Source organism: Marmota marmota, unplaced genomic scaffold, assembly GCF_001458135.2.
Source record: "Marmota marmota marmota unplaced genomic scaffold, marMar, whole genome shotgun sequence".
In the NCBI taxonomy this organism is placed as follows: Eukaryota; Metazoa; Chordata; class Mammalia; order Rodentia; family Sciuridae; genus Marmota; species Marmota marmota.
Genome location: NW_026000241.1, coordinates 15,445,820 through 15,470,772, shown reverse-complemented (window position 1 = coordinate 15,470,772; position 24,953 = coordinate 15,445,820). Strand labels below are relative to the sequence as shown.

General features: G+C 36.2%; 1 protein-coding gene across 3 annotated transcripts in view; it reads right to left on the bottom strand.

Annotated features, from left to right (window-relative positions):
• The window catches only part of Oxsr1 (oxidative stress responsive kinase 1), a 110,245-nt gene that overhangs the window by 55,079 nt on the left and 30,213 nt on the right, over positions 1–24,953 (bottom strand). For 2 of the 3 annotated variants that reach the window (XM_015489484.2, XM_048794941.1), the window contains 2 exons: positions 15,473–15,614; positions 2,293–2,348 (listed from right to left, as the gene is read on the bottom strand). In XM_015489484.2, the coding sequence (XP_015344970.1) occupies positions 2,293–2,348; positions 15,473–15,614 (198 nt within the window). Of the gene's footprint in view, positions 1–2,292; positions 2,349–15,472; positions 15,615–23,630; positions 23,768–24,953 lie in introns of all 3 variants that reach the window. The other variant, XM_048794942.1, reaches the window with a different exon arrangement.

Here is a 24,953-nt window from a genome sequence, read left to right as displayed (position 1 = left end):
AAAAAAAAAAAAAAAAAAAAAAAGTAAATAGGAAAGAAAGACTGGGGATATAGCTCAGTGGTAGAGTAACCCTAGATTCAACTCCCACTACAAAAAGAAAAAAAGGAAAACAGCAGCTGCCATGTTTTTGAGGCAGTTCCTCAAAAAAACAACAACAACAAAAAAAAACACCACACACACACACACACACACAGAATTATCCAATAATTCTACTTATGAGCACATACTCAAAAGAAATGAAAAACAGGGACTCAGATGTTCATATACATGTGTTCATAGCAGCATTATTCACAATAGATAAAAGGCAGATGAAACAAGCTTTTATCATCCTTGATGGATAAATGGATGAATATAGTATATGCATACAAAGGAATTATTATTCAGTCTTTAAAAGTAATGAAAATCCACAATGTGCTATAATATGGATTAACCTCAAAGATATTATGCTAAATAAAATGAGCCAATCACAAAAGAAGAAATGTTGTATGACTAGTTATGATGTACTTAGAGTAGTTAAATTCACAGAGACAGAAAGTAAAATCATAGTTGTTCAGAATCAGGGTGACAATGTAATGGGAAATTACTTTTTAATAAGTACAGAGTTTTAGTGGAAGAACATGAAAAAGTTCCAGAAATGGATGGTTGTGACAGCTACACAACATGAACATACTTAATGCCACAGAACCATATACTTAAGAATGGTTAAAATGGCAAAATTTATGTTATATTTTATCACAATTAAAAAAAAATACAAATAGGGCTGGAGGTGTAGCAATGGTAGAGGACCCACCTGCCTAGCATTTGTTAGGCTGTGGGCTCAATACTTTGCACCATACATACAAAAACAAATAAATATATAAAAATGAAAAAATATTTAAAGTTATCTAAGGAGGCAGTATCTACCTGGAGATAAGACTGGACACAGATGAAAGAGAGGCAGCAAAGTTGTTCCTGAATTCCTGTTTGGTGCCATTCACACTAGGCTAGGATATCACATCTAGTCTATCATCCTACATTGTAATTTTATTTTTAATGTTTTTGTATGTCGCTGTAGATCTGTTCATTTCCCTCATTATATATAGTATTCTGATATATAAATTAGTCACAATTTATTTATATGCTCTACTGATGAAGTGATGAATTTTTTCAAACTCATAATGATTAAGATTACTGTGGTAAACATAGAGGTGAGTTTTTCTGGGCTATATATGCAGTAATCATAGTCTTACAATATACACCTCTTCAATTTTAATAAATGGTTCTAACTCATTTATACTCCATCATTAGTGAATATGTCACCAATAACTGGTACTGCCAGGTATTTCTACAAAGTCAGTCAATTGAGAATATTATTCCAATGTGATTGTACTTTTCATTTAATAAGATTTTATATTTATGTTTGGATTTCTTCATTTGGGAAGTGCCTATGTCAATCTTTTTGCCCACTTTATTATTTTTTTTACCTTAGTGAGTTATTCATATGTTCTAAATTTGATCCCTGTTAATTATTCATGTTGCAAACATCTACTCTATGGCTTGCCTTTTTACCATAGTCATAAAACTGCTTGTTCCTCTTCTGATAAACAGAATTGCTATTTTTAAAGGACTCAAATTTATGTTAGAGCATTATGTGGCTTGGTTAAAACATTTCCTTAACTCAAGGACATGAAGATGTTTGCCTAAATTATCTGCTAAAGGTGAAAGAAATAATTTAAGGTCTGGGTAACCACCTTTTTCCTGTCAAACATTTGACTGTTTTAGCAGCTTGGGACCAAGCTGAAGGAGGCGGTGTTTCATCAGGATAGCCACCTTTGGCAGGCCTTGGCCTCCAGCTCTTATTATCCCACAGTTATGAAGCTGCCAAAAGTGCACTTCCACTTCTCAGATTCCTCTTGATAATTAACAAATAGTTTCTCCTAGGAAAAAAGCAGCTCTATATTATCTCTCTACAGCATATTTACTCTTAAACATAGTGAGGATTCTTGACTATTTCTCCTTTAAAGCAAAGTACAGAATGCTAAGCATAGAATGTGATGAGAATCCAAAGCAGAAGACCATGATCAGGATGAGGAGTGGACAACTGGAAAGTAATGAGTAATGGTCAGAAAAATGTCCAAGATCAGAAATGAGGGATGAGTAGTAGAAGATATCTTGAGAGTCAGCAGGGATGTACTAACACAGGATGCTTGAATAGAGAGGGCCCAGAGAACAGGAAAAAATACCAACATAAAAGATATGTAATGTGGTTCTACTGACCATTAAATCAGAATAAAAAGGAACACTAATCCTTACCTGCAATCTGTACTGAGCCATCTTCTCCAAGAAGAATATTTCCAGCTTTCACATCTCTTTAAGGAAAAAAAGTCACATCTCAAAAAACATATATTCTTTGGAGTAATATACTTTAAGCAATTGTTTACTGTATTTACACAACACAAGCAATATTTAAATGCTTTATTTTGTATTAAAGGGTATTAAGGCCAACAATAAGCTTTTTAAAATTTTAGTCACTTTACCAGAATCTAAACATTGAACAGAAAACCACAATTAGGTATAGGTTCTTCTTATAATATCTAGAAAAAACTTAAGGTGACTAAATATTCTCGACTGAGATCACAGTGGCCAAAGAACATGACCTGCATATCTCCCCTCACCTAATACTAACTTTTCTACTAAAGACTTTTTACAAATACTAGATCATTCTCTCTCTGGAACCTCAAATACCCACCCACCAACTCCTAACTGATCAATTTTGTTAAAATAATCAATATGCACTTGAAAGTAGAGACTATTCTGAGCTTATAGCATAAAGACAGATATAAATTATTCCAATCCAACTATACTTTTATTGATATTTATAACAACTCAAGTAATACAGGAATATATTCTTGTTACAAAAAAATTTTTTTAAAACATCACTAAGAAGATCAAAGTCCTTTGACCATCATTCTTAAGTCTAGTATTCTCTCCAAAGTTGTCAAATGTTATTAGTCCAATTAACAAATATATTACCTATGGCTTACCTGGACATTTCCCCCAGTATAAATGATATTATACTATCCATTTAAGTCTACAACATGTTTTCTTTGGTATACTAAAAACCTCTAAGTCCTAAGAACAGCAAATCCATTTCTTGATAGCCTAGAAAAAGCCTCACAGTGGGGGCTGGGGTTGTGGCTCAGTGGTAGAGTGCTCACCTAGCACGTGACACACTGGGTTCAATCCTCAGCAACACATAAAAATAAATAAAATAAAGGTATTATGTCCATCTACAACTAAAAAAAAAATTTATATATATATATATGTGTGTGTGTGTGTGTGTGTGTGTGTATACACACACACACACACATATACAGAGATTCCTCTGCAGCACTGTTTGTAATAACTAGCATAATAACAACAAATAAGGCAATGACCTAGACAACCAGCTATAGTGGAAAGGTTAAATTAATTCTGCTACATCCATGAAACAGAATGTCCATCAACAGATTGTGAAATGAAATGCCTTCTAACACATTTTAAATGAACAAGTCAAATAAGAGTGCATTTTATATGACTGTTTACTTACATTTACACACACACACAACACACACACACACACACAACACACACGCACACACACACATCCTTTAATGGTTTCCATGGTGATGAGTGGGGCTAAAGTCAAGGGGAAGAGTGTTCAAATATCTTCTAAGAATGTACTCATGTAGTCATTTTGCAATTAAAACAAATATAATTAAATAAACAAAAGAAAGGCAGTACCTTAGGGGCTGGGATTGTGGCTCAGTGAGAGCACTTGCCTAGCATGTGTGAGGCCCAGGGTTTGAGTCTCAGTACCGCATATAAATAAAAGTCCATTTACAACTAAAATAAATATATATATTAAAAAATAAATAAAAAGAAAGGCAGTACTTAAGGCTAGATAAGAAAAAAAAGCAAGGCCAGCTCGTGGAGGAAAGCTTTATCTATCAGGAAAACAAGTCAGAGAAACACACGTCATTCCTTCCTGTCCATGTCCCTTTTTCCTCCATCTTTAAACATAACCATTTGCTGGCAAACAGTTTCACAACTGTTTGCAGCAGCATCATACCACAGCATATAATGCGTTTCCTTGATATATACTGAAGCATAAGGAAATTGTGATCTTGAGTGTTGTATATTGCTCAGAAACCCAAGCACCGTTATGAGTGTTTTCCCAGAAGCTGATTCAATAGAGTGGAAGAAGCTGACTTGCTTTTGCTCCATGAACCCAGAGTCTCCTGACTTTAGATACTACAAATAGGAAAGAATTCAGGACATTCCCTTCCCTTAGTGACAAAAGCCATTCAACTGAGTCAACCACTAACTTCCAACTCCCTTTTCTGAGCTCATCAAAAGCTGTGGGGGGTGGGGGGGAGTAGAGATTAGCCACTCCCTCATGTGTTTTTATAGCAGATTGTATTACAATGTTACCACAGTGTATTACTGTATGATTGTATTTCCAGGTCTGCCTCCCCATTTTATCCTGAATTACATCTGGACCTATATCTTATTTAGCATGTCCCAGATACCCATCAACTAAACTATGCAGGACACTACCTGACTCCAAATCCTCTTCTGTAAAGAAGTGGATTATCAACAAAGTAAATAAAAATTTCAACTAAACAACAACAACAACATAAAAAAAAAAAACCTAGATTGTACCCTCCCTGATACTCCAACCCCTATCCTTGACCTCATACTTCGTTCCAGATGTTAGAGTTATAAACTAATACACTTCAGTCAAAGAATGTGAGAAACCTAACCACTGCATCAGTAAGAAACCAATTAAGCTGTGGCACATCTCATTCATACCATGAAATACTATGTATAACGAATGAATACCTGTGTTTTATCCTTTCCTTGTTTTTGATGTTCTTGGCAGTTCTGAGAAGCATTAGTCAAGTGCTTTGTCAAACATTCTTCTAAAGAATTTATATGACATTTTTCTCATTGTTAGACTGGTGTTGGGTTTGAAAGGAAACTCATGAGTGTCATTTTTAATCACATCACCTCAAGGTATATGGTATCAACATAAGTCAGCACAGATGAAACTTTTTACCATACACCATCTTGTGTTGTTGGAATGCTTTAAGCCATGTATAGGGATTACCTATACAAATGTTTTTTAAGTTTCTGTCTTTCATAAATGAAAACATATCAATACGATTTTCAGTAGAGCCTGCACTTTTTATTTTTCCTGATAATCAATTATGTTTCTCTTTTGAACCCAAAGTGCAATCTGCAGAACAGTCTCCAGGAGTAAAAGCAGAGGAAAATCATGACCCAGTGAATAATCAAATACACCACAGTCTGTCCTCACACACAACAGGACAATGGACCTTTCAAGGAAAAAGATCTGTAACTATGTATCTGAAAACCAATCTAAGGCCTCAGGTTAAAGAACTTTTTTCACTTTGTCATAAACAATTATTAAACAACTCAGCAGCCCCATCAGTTGATTCATCCACCTACTGTTATTTAGCAAGAATAGTGAGTTTTGTTTTTCATTGCTTACTGTCATTTCTCACATGTCACCACTGCCCAAAAGTTACACATTCCTCCTAAAATTAAAAAGAATATCAAAGAATGCTTGGCCTTCTCATAAGTACAGAATACAAGTTTGTACTCATAACATTTTTATTACTCATCAATAGGCACAGTTTATGGAAAAATTGAAAAGAGGTCAAGAGAAGCAATGAATCAAAACCAGAGCTGGAAATATACCACATTTAAGCATCTTAAAATATCCAACATTTCTGTTAGAGCTAATCTTCTTAATGGGAAAAATATCTGGGTAGGTAGACACAGAAAGAAAAGTCTAATTTAGAGATATGTTTATCCTAATAAAAATCTCTAAAGCTAAAGGGTCAGGGGAAAACACAATAGAAATGGAAGAAAATTATGTGACCTGATTCAGCAGGCTAACACACAAATCCACCTACAGTAACAACTGGACCTTAAACATATGAGAAGTAGCAAAACCTACTAAAAATATCCATCTCTGTGTAAGTCTCTGTATATTTCAGACTGCTCACTGCTAAAGTCTAAGTAGTAGTTCTCTACCGTGGCTGCATGTTAGAATTACCATGGGAGTTTTTAAAAGCTTCAGTGCCATGGCTTTATTCCAGGCCAATTAAATGAATTTCTGGCAGTGGACCAAGCAGCGATACTTTTTAAAGCTTTCCAGATGATTTCACTGAATATGAAAGATTGAATCTCTGATTTAAAGTGTGAGAAGCTGGGCGTGGTGGTGCACAGCTGTAATCCCAGCAACTCAGGAGGCTGTGGCAGGAGGATTACAAGTTTAAGGCCAGCCTGGACACATTAGCAAAAAGACCCTGCTGTTTTGGAGACATTGTCTCCAAAAAAAATGAATAGGGTTGGTGATAGAGCTCATGGTAGAGCTCTCCTAGGTTCAATAGCCATGGTGGGTGGGTGGGTAGAGGTGCAGGGGTGGGGTATGAGACAGAAAATTCCCATCCCAAACAATATAGCACAACTGCATGGAAACCAGAGACTGTCATTACTAAGTCCCAGGCTCCTGCCCCAAAACATACCCTTCACTGCTAAAAACAAAGAAATCCTGAATAAATTAGGAAACAAAAATTACCAAGTAGATGAACATGAAACGAAGAAGTCCTCATGGTAAGAAGAAATGAAAGAGACATTTAAGAGGCAGAACAGTAAATCTTGAGAAACAGAACCAAGACAATGCCCAAATGGGTAGGGGGCTCATTTTTAAATTTACACCTAAACATAGTACTGGGCTAATTTAAGGCTAGGTACTCTTTTAAGTGTGACCTTTAATAAAGCCAGAACACAGGGAAGACTGATTACCATGAAATATACTTAACAAAAGCAAGCTAGTTTAGCTATGTTAAAATAAAACATGATTGTCTTTAACATAAGCACATTTTTAGGATAAAAGGGATCATTACGTAATAACAAAAGAAAAATTTATCAGGAAAATAACAATACTGAATATGTATGTTCCAGTTACATACATCCAATCACAAAGAACTGTAATTCAAAGGGATCATTAGAACTATGGGGCCCCCACTAGAAATTATCACAGCTTGCTAGACAGCTTCCAACATACAGCCTGTTACTTTTGTGTTTTTAACATTTTTAGTTGTGATTGGACACAATACCTTTATTGTGTTTGTTTAGTTTTTTTATGTAGTGCTGGGGATTGAACGCAGTGCCTTATGTGTGGTAGGCAAGCGCTCTACCACTGAGCCACAACCCCAGCCCGGCCTGATAGTTTTGACCACCATCAAAGGATGCTAATTTGCAGATTAGCTGATATGAAGGACCAGTAGAGTGCCCAAGTGAGGTACATTCTGCCTCTAATACCTAATGGGTTCAGCAGGGTGCTAGGTCTTCTTTTGGGTAGTTAACGGTGAAAACTGGAGTTTTCCTCAACTGCCAGATGAACTGAGCATTTTGAATCTGTCCAAATAGTTCTGTGAAATTTTAAGGGATTGCAAGTGGAAGATATTCATGTCTTGGACCTTATTTAAGAAGTCTCTGGGGAAACCCAAAGACTTCTAAAGGGGGACAAAAATCTTGAAATAAGCCAAACAAAACACTTTATTGTAGAAGAGCAAAAAAGAATTACATCCAACTTCTCTTTAAGAAAACATGCATGCAAGAAGACAGAGGAAGTGAAATATTTAAAGTATTGAGAGAAAACCCCACCAACCTCCAATTTGTATCTGGTGATATTACCTTTCAAAAGTAAAATAAAGACTTTCTTAGACAAGAATTAAGAAACTCTTAATTAAGGAACTCAATATCTGTGTTGTAAGAAATGTTAAAAGAAGTTCTTCAGAGAGAAAAATGATATGCGTCAGAAACACTAACCTACAAAAAGCAAGAGAATGAAAGTTATATTTTTAGAGAGAAAATAAAGTGGATAAAATTGTTAGAAAAGGAATAAAAATTGATATTAAGTTCAGGCACAAAGAAGTTCAGTCAGCTTTACTTTGTATGATTGTAACATTTGTAACATTGTAACACACTTTGTTCAGTGTGTCAGTTCTTGATTAGCTAATTAAGCATCACCCCTTTTAACAGTTACCTAAGAGGCTGCCATTTAAAGAGTATTACTTTGACATAAAATCACAGCCAAAAATATCTTTGAAATTCCCATTCAGAATGGTCCTCAAAATTAGTTTATAAGCCACTGAAAACTTCTTTATAGACCCGTTTTGTAAGCTTAAGCAAATCCCCTAACTTAACAAGGCTTATTTTCTTCACTTGCAAAGTGAGATTAATAATAGCAACATATTATCTATGCATGTGGCAATATGTAAATTTTCTTATTTAGAAATTAGTTTTAAGAATACAAAATATAACCATAAAACCTTTTTCTTTAGAGATTTTATTTAAGGGCTTCTTTATAGAAGGAAAATGTATTTTTTATTTTTGCTCCTGTGTGTGTGTGTGTGTGTGTGTGTTGCTAGGGATCAAATCCAGAGCCTTGTGCATGCAAGGCAAGCACTCTGTCAACTGAGCTATATCCCCAGCCCCTGCCTTTTAAATTTTACTGATTCTTTTTAATTATATATTATAGAATTCATTTTTATGTAATTACACAAGCCTGGAATATATCTTATTCTAATTAGAACCCCATTTTAACGGACGTACAGGATGGTGGGATTCATTATGGTGTATTCATATATGTACCTAAGAAAATTATTTCAGATTCATTCCACTGTCTTTCCTTTTCCTACCCCCCGTCTTTCCCTTCATTCCCCTTTGTCTAATCTACTGAATATCTATTCTTCCCCTCTTCTCCCTTATTATGGATTAGCTTCCACATATCAGTGAAAACATTTGACCTTTGGCTTTTGGGGACTGGCTTATTTCACTTAGCGCAAGACTCTCCAGATCCATACATTTACTTGCAAAATGTATTTATTCTTAAGACAATCTCAAGACAAGAAAATACATGTGGAAGAGTGGATCTTCTAGATACAATTCAATGAGGAAATTAATAGACTTCCCCCCTAAAAATCAACCTTAAAGCTGAACAAATTGGACAAAACAACCATTTCAGTACTCTGGAAATTAACCTGAGAAACATTTATGCTTGAAAACACTACTGCATCACAGATAAGAACAGTGTGATTCCATGGTGTTCTGGTCTGGAACCATCCCCAGCTTAGTCTGCATGGAGATAGTACCTCTAAGGTACATGCAACTTGATGACTGGCAGCTCTTCTGTCAGAGTTGAAGTGCTCTCTTGATTACAAATGGTGGACAACACCTACATCCAGTGACACTGTGAGTGGAAATGACTTTTTCAAGACTAACCAACAAGAAAGAATCAAGAGTGCCTCTATAGCCTGTAACTTCAGTCCAGATTGAGATAAAAATATCCTGGCTGAAGATACATACACGCACAACAGAGACAAAGAGGCCTTTGCTAGTCAAACACTTCTGGCCAACCTTGAGAATACACACAAGAACACAGAAGACTCAAAAAGACCTGGTTCAGGGTTGGGCACGGTGGCACACACCTGTAATCCCAGCGGTTCAGGAGGCTGGGATGGGAGAATCCCAAGTTCAAAGCCAGCTCAGCAAAAGTGAGATGCTAAGCAACTCAGTAAGACCTTGTCTCTAAATAAAAAACAAAACAGGGCTGGGGATGTGGCTCAGTGGTCAAGTGCCCCTGAGTTCAATCCCCGGTACAACCCCCCTACCCCCCACAAAAAAATGCTTGGCTCAAACTGAAATCCAGGTAAACTGGAAAACAGAACTTTGAAAATGCTCATTTTTAAATTCATAGAAGGATTCTGGTAAAGCAAAGCCTTAGTGGCTCCTGATATATAAGCATAATCACTAGTTATTCACTGGCTGAGTACTCAGAGGGACATAGGGTAACTCCTAGGAAACCAGACTTTAAAATAAAAAGAATTTAAACAACCACAAAAAAAAACTAAGCAGAAAAATCACATCAATGACTACCTACCAAAGGGGAGAACAAATTTCACAGATTTGTCCTAGGCAAGTTAATTAAGGGGGGGGTTAAAAAAAATTAGAATACTAGCCTTCAGAGAAAAAAAATCAGAATCCAGAGTTTCTACAAAATTACATCTAAAATTTCGGGTTCTCCAACAGAAAAACAAGAGATTTGCAAAGATAAATGAAAAGTGTAGCCCATATTCTGGAAAAAAAAAATGCAATCAATAGAAATTATCGGAGTGTTCCCAGATATTGATTTAGAAAAGATCTGAAATCATTTACTATAAATAAATTATGTTCAAAGAATCAAAGGAAACCACACTTAAAGAAGTAAAGTATAAGATAAAGAAGCAACAAAGGGGGCTGGAGTTGTGGCTCAGTGGTAAAGTGCTTGGCTGGCATGTGTGAGGCACTGGGTTCAATCCTCAGCACTACATAAAAACAAACAAAATAAAGGTACTGTGTCCATCTACAACTATAAAAAATATATAAAGAAAAAGAAGCAACAAAGATTCTTAATGCTGATATAAAAACATTTTAAATAAAACCAAAAGGAGCCGGGCACGGTGGCGCACACCTGCAATCCCAGTGGCATTGGAGGCTGAGACAGGAGGATAGTGAGTTCAAAGCCAGCCTCAGCAACAGTGAGGCACTAAGGAAGTCCGTGAGACCCTGTCTCTAAATAAAATACAAAATAGGGCTGGGGATGTGGCTCAGTGGTGGAGTGCGCCTGAGTTCAATCCCCAGTAACCAATAAAAAAGGCCCAAAGGAAATTCTGGAAGTAAAAAGTATGATTACTGAGCCAAGTATGGTACACATACCTATAATCCCAGCAGCTTGTGAGGCCAAGCCAGGAAGATCATGTGTTCAAAGCCAGCTTCAGCAAAATAGAAGCACTAAGCAACTCAGTGAGACCCTGTCTCTAAACAAAATAGAGCTGGGGATGTGACTCAGTGGTTAAATGCCCCTGAGTTCAATCCCCAGTATCAAAAAAAAGAGTATGATTTCTGAAATGAAAAATCTACCTGCAGAGTTTAACAGCAGGTTCAAGATGGCAGAAGAATCATTAAACCTCATTAAGCCTAAAGATAGAATTATCAATCCAAGAGATAGAGAGGAAAAAGATTAGAGCCTCAATTTGCTTTTCCTTCCTCTTATTTTATATATACTTCTATTTTATATATATATAATATCAATCAGATTGCCATTTGGACTCTGGATGTGGGTGGGCAGGGCTTGAGTAGCCCCAGGCAGGCAGCAGACTGGGTGTTCAAGGTAGAGATGGGTTCTGACCTCCCAGCTACCACAGCACTTTCCCATTGTTCAGCAGGGTCCCAAAAGGTCATGGTCATGGAGACCTAGCCATGCATGGTTTGCTTTTCTGGCTTCCTCCATGCTTTGTAGCCAGCCTCACACTCCAGTTTAGAAGTTCAAGCCTGAGATAATAGTGTATACTCTATATAATCACTCCCATTCTGCTCTAGATCTATAAAAATTTAGTGGAGCCATACTTATACCCTCCAATTTCCCCTTTGTTAGTCATATACAGACTAGAAAATCCAACCATAGGGCTAGGTTTGTATGTAGCTGAGCTCATACAACAGTTTGTATGTGCTTGCCTAGCATGTTTGAGGCACTGGGTTCAATTCTCAGCACCACCTATAAATAAATTAATAAATAAAATAAAGGTCCATCCACAATTTTAAAAAGATTTTTTAAAAAAGAATCCAATCGGGGCTGGGGTTGTAGCTCAGCAGTAGAGCATTCGCCTAGCACAGGCGAGGCCCTGGGTTCGATCCCCAACACTACATAAAAATATATAAAGACATTGTGTCCAACTATAACTAAAAAATTAATATTTTTTTAAAGAGAATCCAATCATAAAAATGAAGGCAAAGTAGACAGAGAATGCAGACATAAATGGATTACCAAAAAAATGATCAATACATCTTTGATAAAAAGAAAAACTAAAACAATTTTCCCAATGGATCTCAATTATTTTTTTTTTTTTTGGATCTCAATTATTTTGAAAATGAATCTGATAATATAAAGCAAAGCACTTTCTTTGTAACTGTTTCTGATTTTTTTCCTCTGAGACATAAACTCAGGATAATTAAGATATTTACTTGACACTAATCAGGAAATACATGGTATTTATATTTAAAATGTATTTTACTTAATGACCTTGTCCCAGAGTTCTTTGTTCCTTAAAATGGCTATCATTTCTATTGTTGTAGTTTTAATAATATGAGTAAATATAAGGTTTGTGCCAGCAGACATTTTATTACTAAATCAGCACTTAAAAATCCTTAGGCCTTTAGCATTCATTCATATGAATTTGACTACTATTTGTTCTAATTTCTTTAGGCTCTACTTTGAGTGGAGTTCAATTTCACTGTGAAATAGTACAAATGATGATGTGAAACATAAAGATATAATTACTGTCTAACACAATGGAGCAGCTTATCCATGAAAGTAGTAATTACTATTCTTTGCTCTGAGGAAGATAGAAATGATAGGGAAATGGGGGAAAACTTCTTGGGGGAAAAAAGGCAATATCTTTTACATAAATGTCTAATATATATTATAGAATTCTAATCCTTTCTCGATTCCTTTGAATCCCACAAATGTATTAAACATTCAGTTAAAAGAAAAATTCCCAGACTAGGGTGGTGGCTCAGTGGTAGAGCCCTTGCCTGGCATGTGTAAGGCCAGGTTGAATCTTCAGCACCACATAAAAATAAATAAATAAAATAAAGGTATTGTGTCCATCTACAACTAAGAATAATTTTTTAAAAAAAGAAAAATTCCCTTCAGGCATTGCCATCCACCATCTTTATTGCTGCCATCATTCAGTTTCCCAGTTGTTTATTTAAGCCCAAATGATCTTGCCATTATTCTAAGAAACTTCAACCATCACAGAGATGATCATGCAATGCATTCCTTCTCAGTTCACTAATGCCACCTCTACAGACCTCCTCTTCCACCACCCCTTAGTCATCTCCTTCCTCAGTTTTTTATCTTGTTTTCATCAAAATGCAGTCAAGTACAAAATTACTACTCTCTAACCATAACCTCCTATTTTTCTAGGTAACCATAACCTACTCTTTGACTTCAATGATGTGTATGTATGGAAGTAAGAACATCTCCAATCAACCAATCCATCTTGACTTTCCATCAGCACATCCTATTTTCCAGATTTTAATCACAATCTGGCAACCTCATTCCCTCTTGCCCCTCTATTCTACAAGTTGACCAAGACCCAAACAGCACATCCTTTAGCCAAACTAAGACAAAAACTGAAAAAAGGCCATTCTGAACACATAAAAAATTCAGAATAATCAAAGTAGCAGTGAAATCCCAAAGAAAAACAGGCAAAAGTCAGAAGCAAACATTTCACAAGAGGAAATACCAATTACTCCATACAAATCGATATTTAAACTCACTACTAATTCAGGATATTAAAATTAATACCATTCTTCCTTCATCAAAATTAGCAAATTGAAATTTTAATGGGCAAGGCTAGCACGGGTCCAATGAATTCTACCGTTTACATAACCTGCAAACAGGGGCATAAATCTGTACATTTCTGAAAAGATGTGGCAATTTTTTTTATAAAATGTTTTCCCTTTGACTCCTTGACTCTTTATAGAAAGCTAGATTTAAAAAAAAAAAAAACACAGAGGAAGATGTTTATTTCAATGTTGATAATAATATAAATAGAAAATATTCAGAGAATGGGCCCATATAACATGTAAAAACCTGTCATATTACACTCAGAATCTTAACTCAGGAATGAAATAGATTAAAAACAAATCATGGTGCCATCCCAAATTTAGGGATTTGTTCCAATCCCCCAAAAAATTATATAAATTTTACACAATAGAATATTACTCAACATTAAAAGAGAATAAAATTATGGCATTTGCAGGTAAATGGATGGAGTTGGAGAATATCATACTAAGGGAAGTAAACCAATCCCAAAAAACCAAAGGCCCAATGCTTTCTCTGGTAAGTGGATGCCAATACATAATGCGGGGAGGGGCATGGGATGAATGGAGGAATTCTAGATTGGGCAGAGGGGTAGGGAGGAGGCATGAGGATAGAAACGATGGTGGAATGAGATGGGACATCATTACCCTAGGTACATGTATGACTACACTAATGGTGTGACTCTACTTCGTGTATAACCAGAAAAATGAAAAACTATGCTCCATTTATGTACAATGAACTGTAGTGCATTCTGCTGTCATGTGTAATTAATTCAGGCAAATAAAAAAAATTTAAGTTATATAAATTTACTTTCCCCTGCTCCTTCTCTTTAAATACAACTAAAATTCCCAGATATAATTCAACAATCACAAAAGAACTCTGAAAAGTGAAAAGAGAAGAGCAGAGTGTTTAAGGGCCTTAGGACATGAAAAGCAACAGGCCATTAAGTTTCCTAAGCTTTCTTTTAATCTTCTACATCCTAGACTGGGCACTTGAGGGCCCTGAAACTGAGAACTACAAGCATAGGTCAAAAAAAGGCCCAAGCATGCTTTCTCTGATCAGAAAAGCAGTGAAGGGGCAGCCTGGGAAAGTACTAACAGGAGGCCTCACCCTGGACTCCACAGTTGCAAGAGAGCACACTATTCCAGAACCAGAGTCACCAATGAAGACCAACTCAGAAAACTTTACACCCTGCCCTATCCCAAGGGCAGCAGGTAGGCCCATACCACCATCAGTAGGCACAGCTGGCATCTCACAGCCCTCCAATTCAAGAGCAGAGGGCAAACCAGGCCTAGTATCTACCAGCCTTTTATCAAATAGCAAAGGACAACAGTAGGCTCAGAGTGTCCAAACACTCCAAAGAGCACCAAAAAGTGGCCTAAGGAAAAAGACTTCCAATTCCCATAGGACTGAATGAGAACTCCACCTGCACAATATGGTAATCCACATAATGGGCCTGGGAAAGTGCTCAAAGATTCCTGTACCCAGAATCAATCACTATTCACTTAGCTATCACTATTCATTTAACAGTACCAGAACCAGGTTATGTTATCTATTTGAAAAGAAAGGGAAAAAAAGATTTAATAAAAACAATGCTATTTTACAAAGAACTTTTCATAATTTGGGAAAATACTGAAAACAAAACAAGTAACAGACAAAATTATATACACATCATTATCTTAGATACTTTTAAAGCACATAAAAGAAAATGAAAAACAATGTTCCAAATGTTATTAGTAACTGCCTCTCAGTAAAAAATTGCTAATTTTATGTTTTCTGATTTTATTGAAGTACTTATAACTTAATTTTAATACTCACCAGATGTATAATTAAAGGTCTAACCACAATGTACTGAAACTATTGATACAAAGAGCCTTGACAACAATTAGAGCTATGAGTAATTCTGTAGAAAAATGAGACTGGCCTCAATAACATGATACAGCACTGCTATCTATCCAAAAGATAAAAGTATCATGTTTTATATACCTGTGAATCTGCCCATTTTTATGCAGGTATTCCAACCCTTCTAATACTTCTCGAAGGATCGTAGCAATGGTAGGTTCATCCAGGACTCCACTTTTGTGTTCCCCCTTTGCCACGATGTGCTTAATAATATCCAAAACAGAACCTGAAAACAGAAAACACAGTTTATGAAAAATTTTTAACTTGTTCAATAATTCAGATCCATTTTGGAATCAAAACATATTTAAACCTTTTCATAAAATTAATTATGTAAGAAAGGAAAAAAAGAGTGAACATGAGGAAACAGAGACATTTAAAAGTAATCATTTATTCCCAATTCCAATCTAAAACACAAAGTAAACTGCTATCATCCAAACAGTATGTTAGACCAGCATCTCCTTTAGACCTCTAATGAGAATTTGGAAGAAGTAGGGAAAGAGTTTTAACCACATCTGTATACTTCCTAAGTGAACCATACCCATCAGTACTATTCAAATGTAAGATATCACAAACTAATATAGACCTCCAATACCAGATTAGAGTAAGCAGTGTTGTATGACTAAAGATATTGATCTCCAACACTGCAAGAAACAGAGACAGAGAAAAAGGAGAGATAAAAACACAACTGAAATAGAGTTAAAACAGGGAAGTTAGAAAATGAAGATCAGATTTGTATACAAAGTAACTTAAACACTTAAAGTTTTCTGGTTAATAAATTATAGAAATAGGTAAAGACAAACATGAATAACAATGGAAGTTCTCTTTAAATAATACCCCAGATGTCTTATCAATCCTATTCTTCCCAGGATAGGAAATAATGCTTCTATTAAAGAATGAGAGGAGAGAGAGGAAAAGACAGTAATTAAAATCACAGAATGCTGACTACAAAAACTGATAATAATAATTATTTTTAAAAAAGGCATGCCAGAGATTTGGTTCCTAAGGTGTCTGGAATATACTGACCTATAAAGATCATAGAAGCAAAACAAAACAATCCTCACTATTAGAAACTATGATAAGAAGTCTGAAACAGAAGACAGACTATACTAGAAAGATTTAATATCCATTTTTTGGTACAAAACCTCAATGATCAAGACTAAAAATCACTTACTCAACCCTGCTGAAAACATACCCTATTGGATGGTTTTATTTCATTCACTTAAAAAGAACACAATACTAATTCCAAATACATGGTAAGAAGTGGTCTAGGTAAGATCCTCAAAAACACAAAGGATTGGAGCTGGGGGTATAACTCAGTGGTAGGACACCCTGAGCGCAATTCCCAGAACTCATGAAGGACTGAATTTAAATTCACTCTAGCTCCCACTTAAAATACAATAACTTGATAAAGTTTATTTTTAAAAGGAGGGGGCATAAATCCAGGATGCACAAAGAGAACAGGAAAGAGATTTTTTTTTTTTTTAAAGAGAGAGAGAGAGAGAGAGAGAGAGAGAGAGAGAGAGAGAATTTTTTAATATTTATTTTTTAGTTCTCGGCAGACATAACATCTTTGTTTGTATGTGGTGCTGAGGATCGAACCGGGCCGCACGCATGCCAGGCAAGTGCGCTACCGTTTGAGCCACATCTCCAGCCCGGAAAGAGATTTTTTTAATAAGGTTGTGTGGCGGGGAGGGGGGGAAATGGCAACAATATTATAGAAGAAAGAAAGCAGAAATATAAAAAGTAACTGACTAAACGAAGTGAAAAAATTTTACTTTCAATGCCTGCAGAGGAGGTATACATTTAAGAAAAAGTGATCCTTCTGGAGTTCTGGCTCCAAAAAGGCCAGAACTATACACAAATACCACATAAGAAGTGAGAGGGCAGTGAAGGAAAGGACTGAAAACAAGAAAACTATTTTTATCTTTGGTTTTCTTCACAGTACTGGGTATCAAACCCAGAGCCTCGAATGTGCTAGGCAAGCACTATACCACTGAGCTATATCCTGAGTCCTAAAACTGGTTGAAAATTCAGATGAAAAAGAGTAAGATTCTTATATCTTTCCTCCCCTATGAAAGCCTCAGTTAGTTTATTTTCTCAAGATGATGAACCACAGAGGCTCCAAATTCTAGACAGTGTTTCCCTTTCTTGTTTTATTGGTACCAGGGATTGAACTCAGAGGCACTTTACCACTAAGCCATATCCCCAGTCCTTTTTATTGTTCTTTTGAGACAGGGTCTCACTAAGTTACTTAGAGCCTCCCTAAGTTGCTGAAGCTGACCTCGAACTTGCAATCCCTCCTGCCTCAGTCACTGGGATTACAGATGCGCACTGTTGCACCAGCTCAGACAGCACTTCCTAGCATATTATCAAACTAGTTCTTTCCCCTCTTATTGCTGGGATTCACATGTTTGTGATATGGAAGCAGGGAGGCCTAAGGGAGAAACTTGGTTCAGTTTAGTTTAATCAATCACACATTGATCCCTAAAGCAAAATGATTACACCAATGGGCCATATTTCATTCTTCTGAGAATTTCAACCCACATAAAAGCAGTATTTACTGCTTAGCAAAGAAGACACTTATATAATCACTGAGCAAGCTGCATGTTTGTAACTTTAAGGATATCTAAATCAGGGAATGCCAAGGAAAAAGTTCCTACTAGGAATTTAAAATTAACAGTTTTTTAAAAAATTAAACAACAGCCAGGAGTAGAGGTAAACACCTGTAATCCTAGCAGCTGGGGAGAGTGAGGCAGAATGCTCGAAAGTTCAAAGCCATCCTCAGCAACTTAGCGAGACCCTAAGCAACTTTTCAGGAAGACTCTGGCTCAGTGGAAAACTGTCCTTGGGTTCAATCTCTGGTACCAAAAAAAAGAAAGAAAAGAAAAATTAAGCAGTGTATTTACTTAACAATTAAGCCCCATTATATTCAAGATCTAGTACTGGGTGCCACGGAGTATGACAAGGGACATATGACATGACTGCGTACTTTCAGGGAATTTCCAGACTGATAGCTCAAAGAAAGGAAGCCACAAAGATCTTAGAGCACATCAAAATTATTAGTTCTGGGCGTGCATGGCAGTATTTATGGCTGGTGATGCAGTTTCTTGGTCTCTGAGATCCCTTCCTGGGTCCCTTCAGTATCCGCTGCCATCAGAGACTCCAGGCAGCTTGCGCTCTTTAATAAGGCCGGGTTAAGAGTCTTGGGGTTGCTGTTCAGCGGTTGCTGTTCAAGGGCCGTAGAGGAGACTCCTGTGCTGTAGGGCGACTTGTGCCTTTCTTCTGCGGGTCTTGCTCAGAAGAGAAACAGGGTTTCTTCTGTGTGACCTAGAGGGCACCGATAAGCGGGATGGAACCTGTGACCTCTAGGGACCCCACTAGAGATGGGTCCTATGACCTTCAAGCCCACCCCTGGGTTGGGACCTGTGACCTCGTGGGAGACCCACTTCAAAAGGCAGGAGTCGTGATCAGATGACTGATCCCACAAAGTGGGAGAAGGGCTTACAGCCACAGTGGCTCTTCAGGAAGATGTCCTAGGAGTTTTTATGTTTTCTACTGGCATCCTAAAACTGGCAGGCTACCTTGCTAGCTGCAAGGAAGAGCATCTTAGACTTTCCAGTTCCTGACAACTACCACTTCCTGAGTCCCTGGCCCAGCATGTAGCAGAAGGCTATCTGCTGTTCCTTGGTGTTTCAGCAGCAGTGATCCCAGGATGCCAGAGCTGAAATCCCTTCTGTGGCTACTAGGCTAGTATGTGGCACCTGTGTAGTATGACATGGATACTGAAAATGATAAGTAAGGCCTGACTTGACCATGTTGACACTAGTGAGAAGTAAAGCAGAATTTGTATCTTAATTGAGCAGATTTGAAGCCTCACATACTTCTAAAAGGAATCAGCAGTATCTTGTTCTTGGCCTGGTCCAAGAACATATATTTAAGAGAACTTTCTGGGTCCAGGTTTGGGCCCCATTTTTTTCTGCCTCCAGAATAAGCCTGGCTGAAGGGCCTCAGGCCCTTCTAGCATCTCCCAAATGAAAAATGAGATATTCAGGGGCTGGGGTTGTGGCTCAGAGGTAGAACACTCGCCTAGCATGCATGAGGCTCTGGGTTCGATCCTCAGCACTACATAAAAGTAAAATAAAGATATTGTGTCCACCTATAACTAAAAATAAATAACTAAATATTTGTTTAAAAAATGAGATATTCAATAAACATTGTTTTAAATGTGTAAAAAAAATTATTAGTTCTATATTTTGGAAGAGTGTGAAGGAAGAGCTCCTTTTCAAAATTTTAAATTTTCAAATTAATTTCACATCATCCAACAATCAAAATTAAGAGTAATGCACATCCCAGTGTAAGTCCAAATCAGGCATCTGAACAAGGCATAGACAAAACTCTCCCTTCCTTGGTATAACTATTTCTTTTCCATTTTAGTCTCCTTCCAAGAATAAGTTTTATAAGTGGCAAATCTTCATCCTTAATTGACAGGTATTATTTCTAGAGTCCCCCCAACCCTTCTTATCTGTTTGATTTTCCTGGCATCACATGATGCTACAAAGCACCAAACTCAATGATGGTGCTTGCAATACTTGCTCCTCAAATATCAAAATCACACAATTTAAATGTTAACTAAGAGAAAGTTGAAGGTAAAGCATGCTAAAGCAAAAGGAAACTACAGATTATCACTGGTGACTTTATTAATATCTTTTTTTTAAAAAAAAGTAGAAACAACTGGGAACGTTATAATAGTGTACACAATATTGTGATTATCACTGGTGACTTTATTAATATCTTTTTAAAAAAAAAAAAGTAGAAACAACTGGGAACGTTATAATAGTGTACACAATATTGTGTTCTCAAACACAATCTGAAAAAACAAATACTCTGCTAGGATAATCAGATCTTGAACTCTAATACATGAAGGAATTACTTGGCAAGTAAGTAAAAGATGCAGACCCTAAAGACTGTCATTCAAGATATCTGAGCCCAAGAAGTGCTTTTTCAGACATTTTAACAACCTATGCTACTTTGATAAAAGCTGTCCACCACTAAAATTTAAGCATTTTTCAAAATAAAGGCAAATAAATCACAATGAAAACTAAGGGGATTTAGTAAAAATTCTATAACATAAAGCAAAAAGTTAAAACACAGATCTATCCCCACCCCTCCAAAATTATATTCTATGTCTTCACAGCCTGTGGCACAGAACATTTAAAATAAAACAATGCGATGCTGGGTGTGGTGGCACACACTTGTGATCTCAGTGACTAGAGAGGCTAGATCCTGTCTCAAAAAATAAAAAGGGTTGGGGATGTGGATGAGTGGTGAAGGACCCCTAGGTTCAATTCCCAACACTCTACCCCCCACCTCCACCCCAAAAAAACTGCAAAAGCTTTAACTGTCCAAAAAAATCATTATGATAAAATAATATCGACAAAGTAGGGAAGTACTGGCTGGCTTAAGATTCCTGTTAAACTGACAATTACTACTCAAATTAATTACTTAGTCAACACATTAATTTCCTCACTTACTTTTATGAAAAGGCACTCTGCCAGGAAACAGGCATAAGCCTGTAATCCCAGCTGCCTGGGAGTCTGAGGGAAGAGGACTGCAAGTTTTAAGGGCAGCCTGGGAAACTTAGCAAGACCTTGTCTCAAAATTCAAAAAACTAAAATGGCTGGGAAGGAGTACCCCAGTTTCATTACCTAGTAAAGGGAAGTTTAAAAAAAAAAAAAAAAAAAAAAAAGACATTCTTCGAATACAAAATTAACTCATTTGGACTGAGGCTGTAGCTCAGTGGCAGAGCGCTTGCCCAACATGTGTGAGGCACTGGGTTCCATCCTTAGCACCATGTAAAAATAAACAAATAAAGGCATTCTTTCCATCTACACCTACAAAAAAAATTTTTTTTCATTTGATTTAGTTAAAAGTGTCTCTACTATGAAGTTTTAATCAATCTTTAGGCTAGGTTTCAAAGGGGCCAAAATTGGCTTGGTTAATTATTCCATTTCAGGCCCTTAGAAGGTGCAAAAGTTTTAAAAACCCTCCACTGTTGACTGAACCTTCAAAACTAATCTATAAATATCTGGTACCATACCTGGGTTCTGTGTAGATCAAGGAAGTATTCACACTTTTTATCTCTTAGAAAGTGACAAAGTTGGGGGGATTCCTAAATAACAAAATACCTCACTCTCTAGGGCAGTTCATTTAAATTAGATTTCTTCATCTCTATATACTACAGGTACTTCTTTCTCTTCCTCTCGTAAGTTTTCTTAATTATCTGGGTTTCTAAAAAAAAATCTCACATGACAGTTTGGTACTTATAAACTGTATAAACAGCTATTTAGACAAAACATGCTTCTAATTTCTAAAGATTCATTAGAGTACTAACAAATCCCAACATTCAACATCAGGGTTTTAACTAGCAAAATATAAGAATATTACTGTTATAAGAAAGCATTATGAAATAATTGCAGTACTGCCATTTAATGAAACTTTTTGTTTTGTTTTTGTGCTATTGTGGATTGAATCCAGGGGTATTCTACCACTGAAGCTACATCGCCCTTTTATATTTCATTTTGAGGGTTGACTAAGTTGCCAAGTTTGGACTCAAACTTATGAATCTCCTGCCTCATCCTCCCAAGTAACTAAGATTACAGGCAATATGCCACCACATCCAGCTAACTTATTTAACCATGATGTTCACCCAGTTGATGATTTAAGAGTGTCAGTTACTATTTATTTTACGATTTAGTTTATTAAATTCTACATTAGTACAATGTTGCTAAATCAAAAATATACTTTTGTTTTAAATATTGTGGCTAAAAAGCTGATATAAAAGAAGATATTATATTCATATTTGCATTTTCTGGTAATTTATATTATTTAAATTATTCAAAGAGATTGTCATAGCCTCCCCCAAAGGTCTTCCCAAATCTTCCTGTGGCTGTGGCACCCAGATACCCAGATTCTTGAGACACTCCACGTTCCTCCATCTTTATTCCATCCCTCTTTTGTAGAGTGTCCTCTATCTGGATCGCTTCTCTTATCCTTCCCCTTATACTACCTCCATCCATCATTTCACCTGGCTAATTATTGCTTATTCTTTTAAGTCTCAGCTGGATGTCACCTCTTAAGGGAAGTCTCTGTTAATCCTAGTGCATCCATTACCCCTCAATAGGTTAGGCTCTCCTGTAACGTATTCCCATGGCACTTGGTACTTCTTCATGGCACTCTACACACTTATAATTACTTAGTTATTATTTATTATCAGTTATGAGGCCCATGGAGAGCAAGGAACTATCTATTGTATTTACCAAAGTAGTGGTGTTCAATAAGTATTGATGAATAGTGTTTTTTTTTAATTGGTTTTATTTTTTAAATACATGACAGCGGAAATGAACAGTGTATTAGTTGCACTATAAACCCTCATGTAATTTCCTCTACTTAAAAATATTTTAACAACCAACAATAAAAATTAAAAAAATAAAAATAAAAATAAAAATTTTAAGATGTACTTAGTTCTAGCTTTTTGTTTCCCTAAATATTGCTTAATATATCTCTTCTGTTTAAATGTTTATTCACTTAATACTAACAAGATTTCATTTTCAAAAAAATGCAAAAATTTTAATATTTAAGAAGTTTAGATGTAAAGATTACGTTAGTTCTTAAAAATGTAAGTAACTATTATGAGTTATGACTGGGACATGATTGAAAATTATCCTTCAGGAAATTTCTGAGTATAAGGATGGAAAAACTAGACACTACCCAAGGAAATCAAAGACCAGAAGGGACAAGGAGCTATTTTTAAAAGGCATTTCACCCATCTACATGTCCACCCCTTCTGTGATCAGAACATATACTCATTAACAAAAGAATAGGAATCTTTTTCTCTTTTTTAGTTATAGTTGGCCATAATACCTTTATTTTACTTATTTATTTTTATGTGGTGCTGAGGATCAAACCCACGGCCCCACACGTGCAAGGCAAGCGCTCTACCACTGAGCCACAACCCCAGCCCGGAATAGGAATCTTTAAAAAAAAGAAGAAGAAGAAGAAGAGTCTTTCTGCTTAGAAGTAGCAGAAAAGATGGGCTAGCATATAGAAAACAGAATTATGTATACAATTTATTCCTATAACAGAGAATTTTTCTGCAAAACATTAAAAACTCTGTATTATACATTTTTGTAAATTACAAATAAATTATACCATAGGTGATCAATAAGGAAAGATACAGTATTACCTAATGTTCCCATATCTGTCCATACAGAAAGAACCATGCTTGACCACCATCTTGAAAGGTGGTTGGTGTTAGCAAGGCTTCCAACCATCATATGAACAGGGCCTTTAACAAAGCAATCCAGTTTCTCCAGTGTGTCACTAATGGGATTGAAACAAAAAGGTGATTCTGGCTACACTGAAAAGCATCAAAATATAGCAAGGGAACATTACTACTTATGAATAAAAATTTCTTGTGCAACTCTTACACGTCAGCACAATAGTGGATGCTTTACATTTATCATCTTATTTACTCCTCACCAATACACTGAAATGCAGGAAGGTATCCTCATTTAACAGCCATGTTAAAAAAAACAAAAAAGGTTCAAAAGGTTGAAACAGTTTTCCCAACGACATACAATTGCTAAGCTAGAAAGGCGGAACTTATTCTAAAGCCTATCTTTTTACCTTTGGAGCTTCTCTGGAGAAGTACAATGTTCAGTGAGGGACAGTATTAAAATTATAAACTAAACAAATATGAATTCTTTTTTCTGTAACTCTGCATTCTAAAATGAAAAATCATATTCCCTCACAAAATACATAGGCAAACAAAACCAACAGGCAGAAATGAGAAGCCTGGAGTGGCTCCAGGGTCAGCATTCCTGAGTCCTACCAATGTTGCCACATAACTCAAACCCAGACCTGGCAAAAAGACTAATTTATCATGTGGCATGGACCTTCAGGTAACAATAACAAAATTTTCAATCTATTCATGCCCAAGTCCTTTCTTTGCAATTAGCAATATTTATATTTTATTGTAAGGATAAAGTAGAAATAATAGCGTGTGTGTGTGTTGTACGTGTGTGTCTGTCTGCAGGATACAGCGCACATGTAATTATGTTAATATTGTGGACCAAGATCTTTTTGTAAGAGGAAAGAGATTCGAGCATAGTATTACAGAAGTTTTGTAAGTCTACTATATTAAACTTTGAATTAGAAATATGAATGTCAAATTATTATTTATAATATATATTATATTTCTAAATTTTAGGAGCACCAACAGGACAGTAGCAATGAGCATACCAAGTACCTAAGTTATGCTTTCTATATATCATTCCCCAGAAAAAAATAACAGAGCTGCTTAGAGTATTAAATGATTCTGAGTCTGGAAAAAAAGAATATAAATGTCAACCTAAGAAACGTTCAATCAAAAAGAAAGGATGTAATCAAAGATCGGTGGGCTCATGTCAAAAGAATACAAGAGGGATCTTAAAGGATTTTTCACTAACAAAATCTGGACAACCCAAGCAGCAAAGAGAACCAAGTACAACTGACTGATACACTGCCA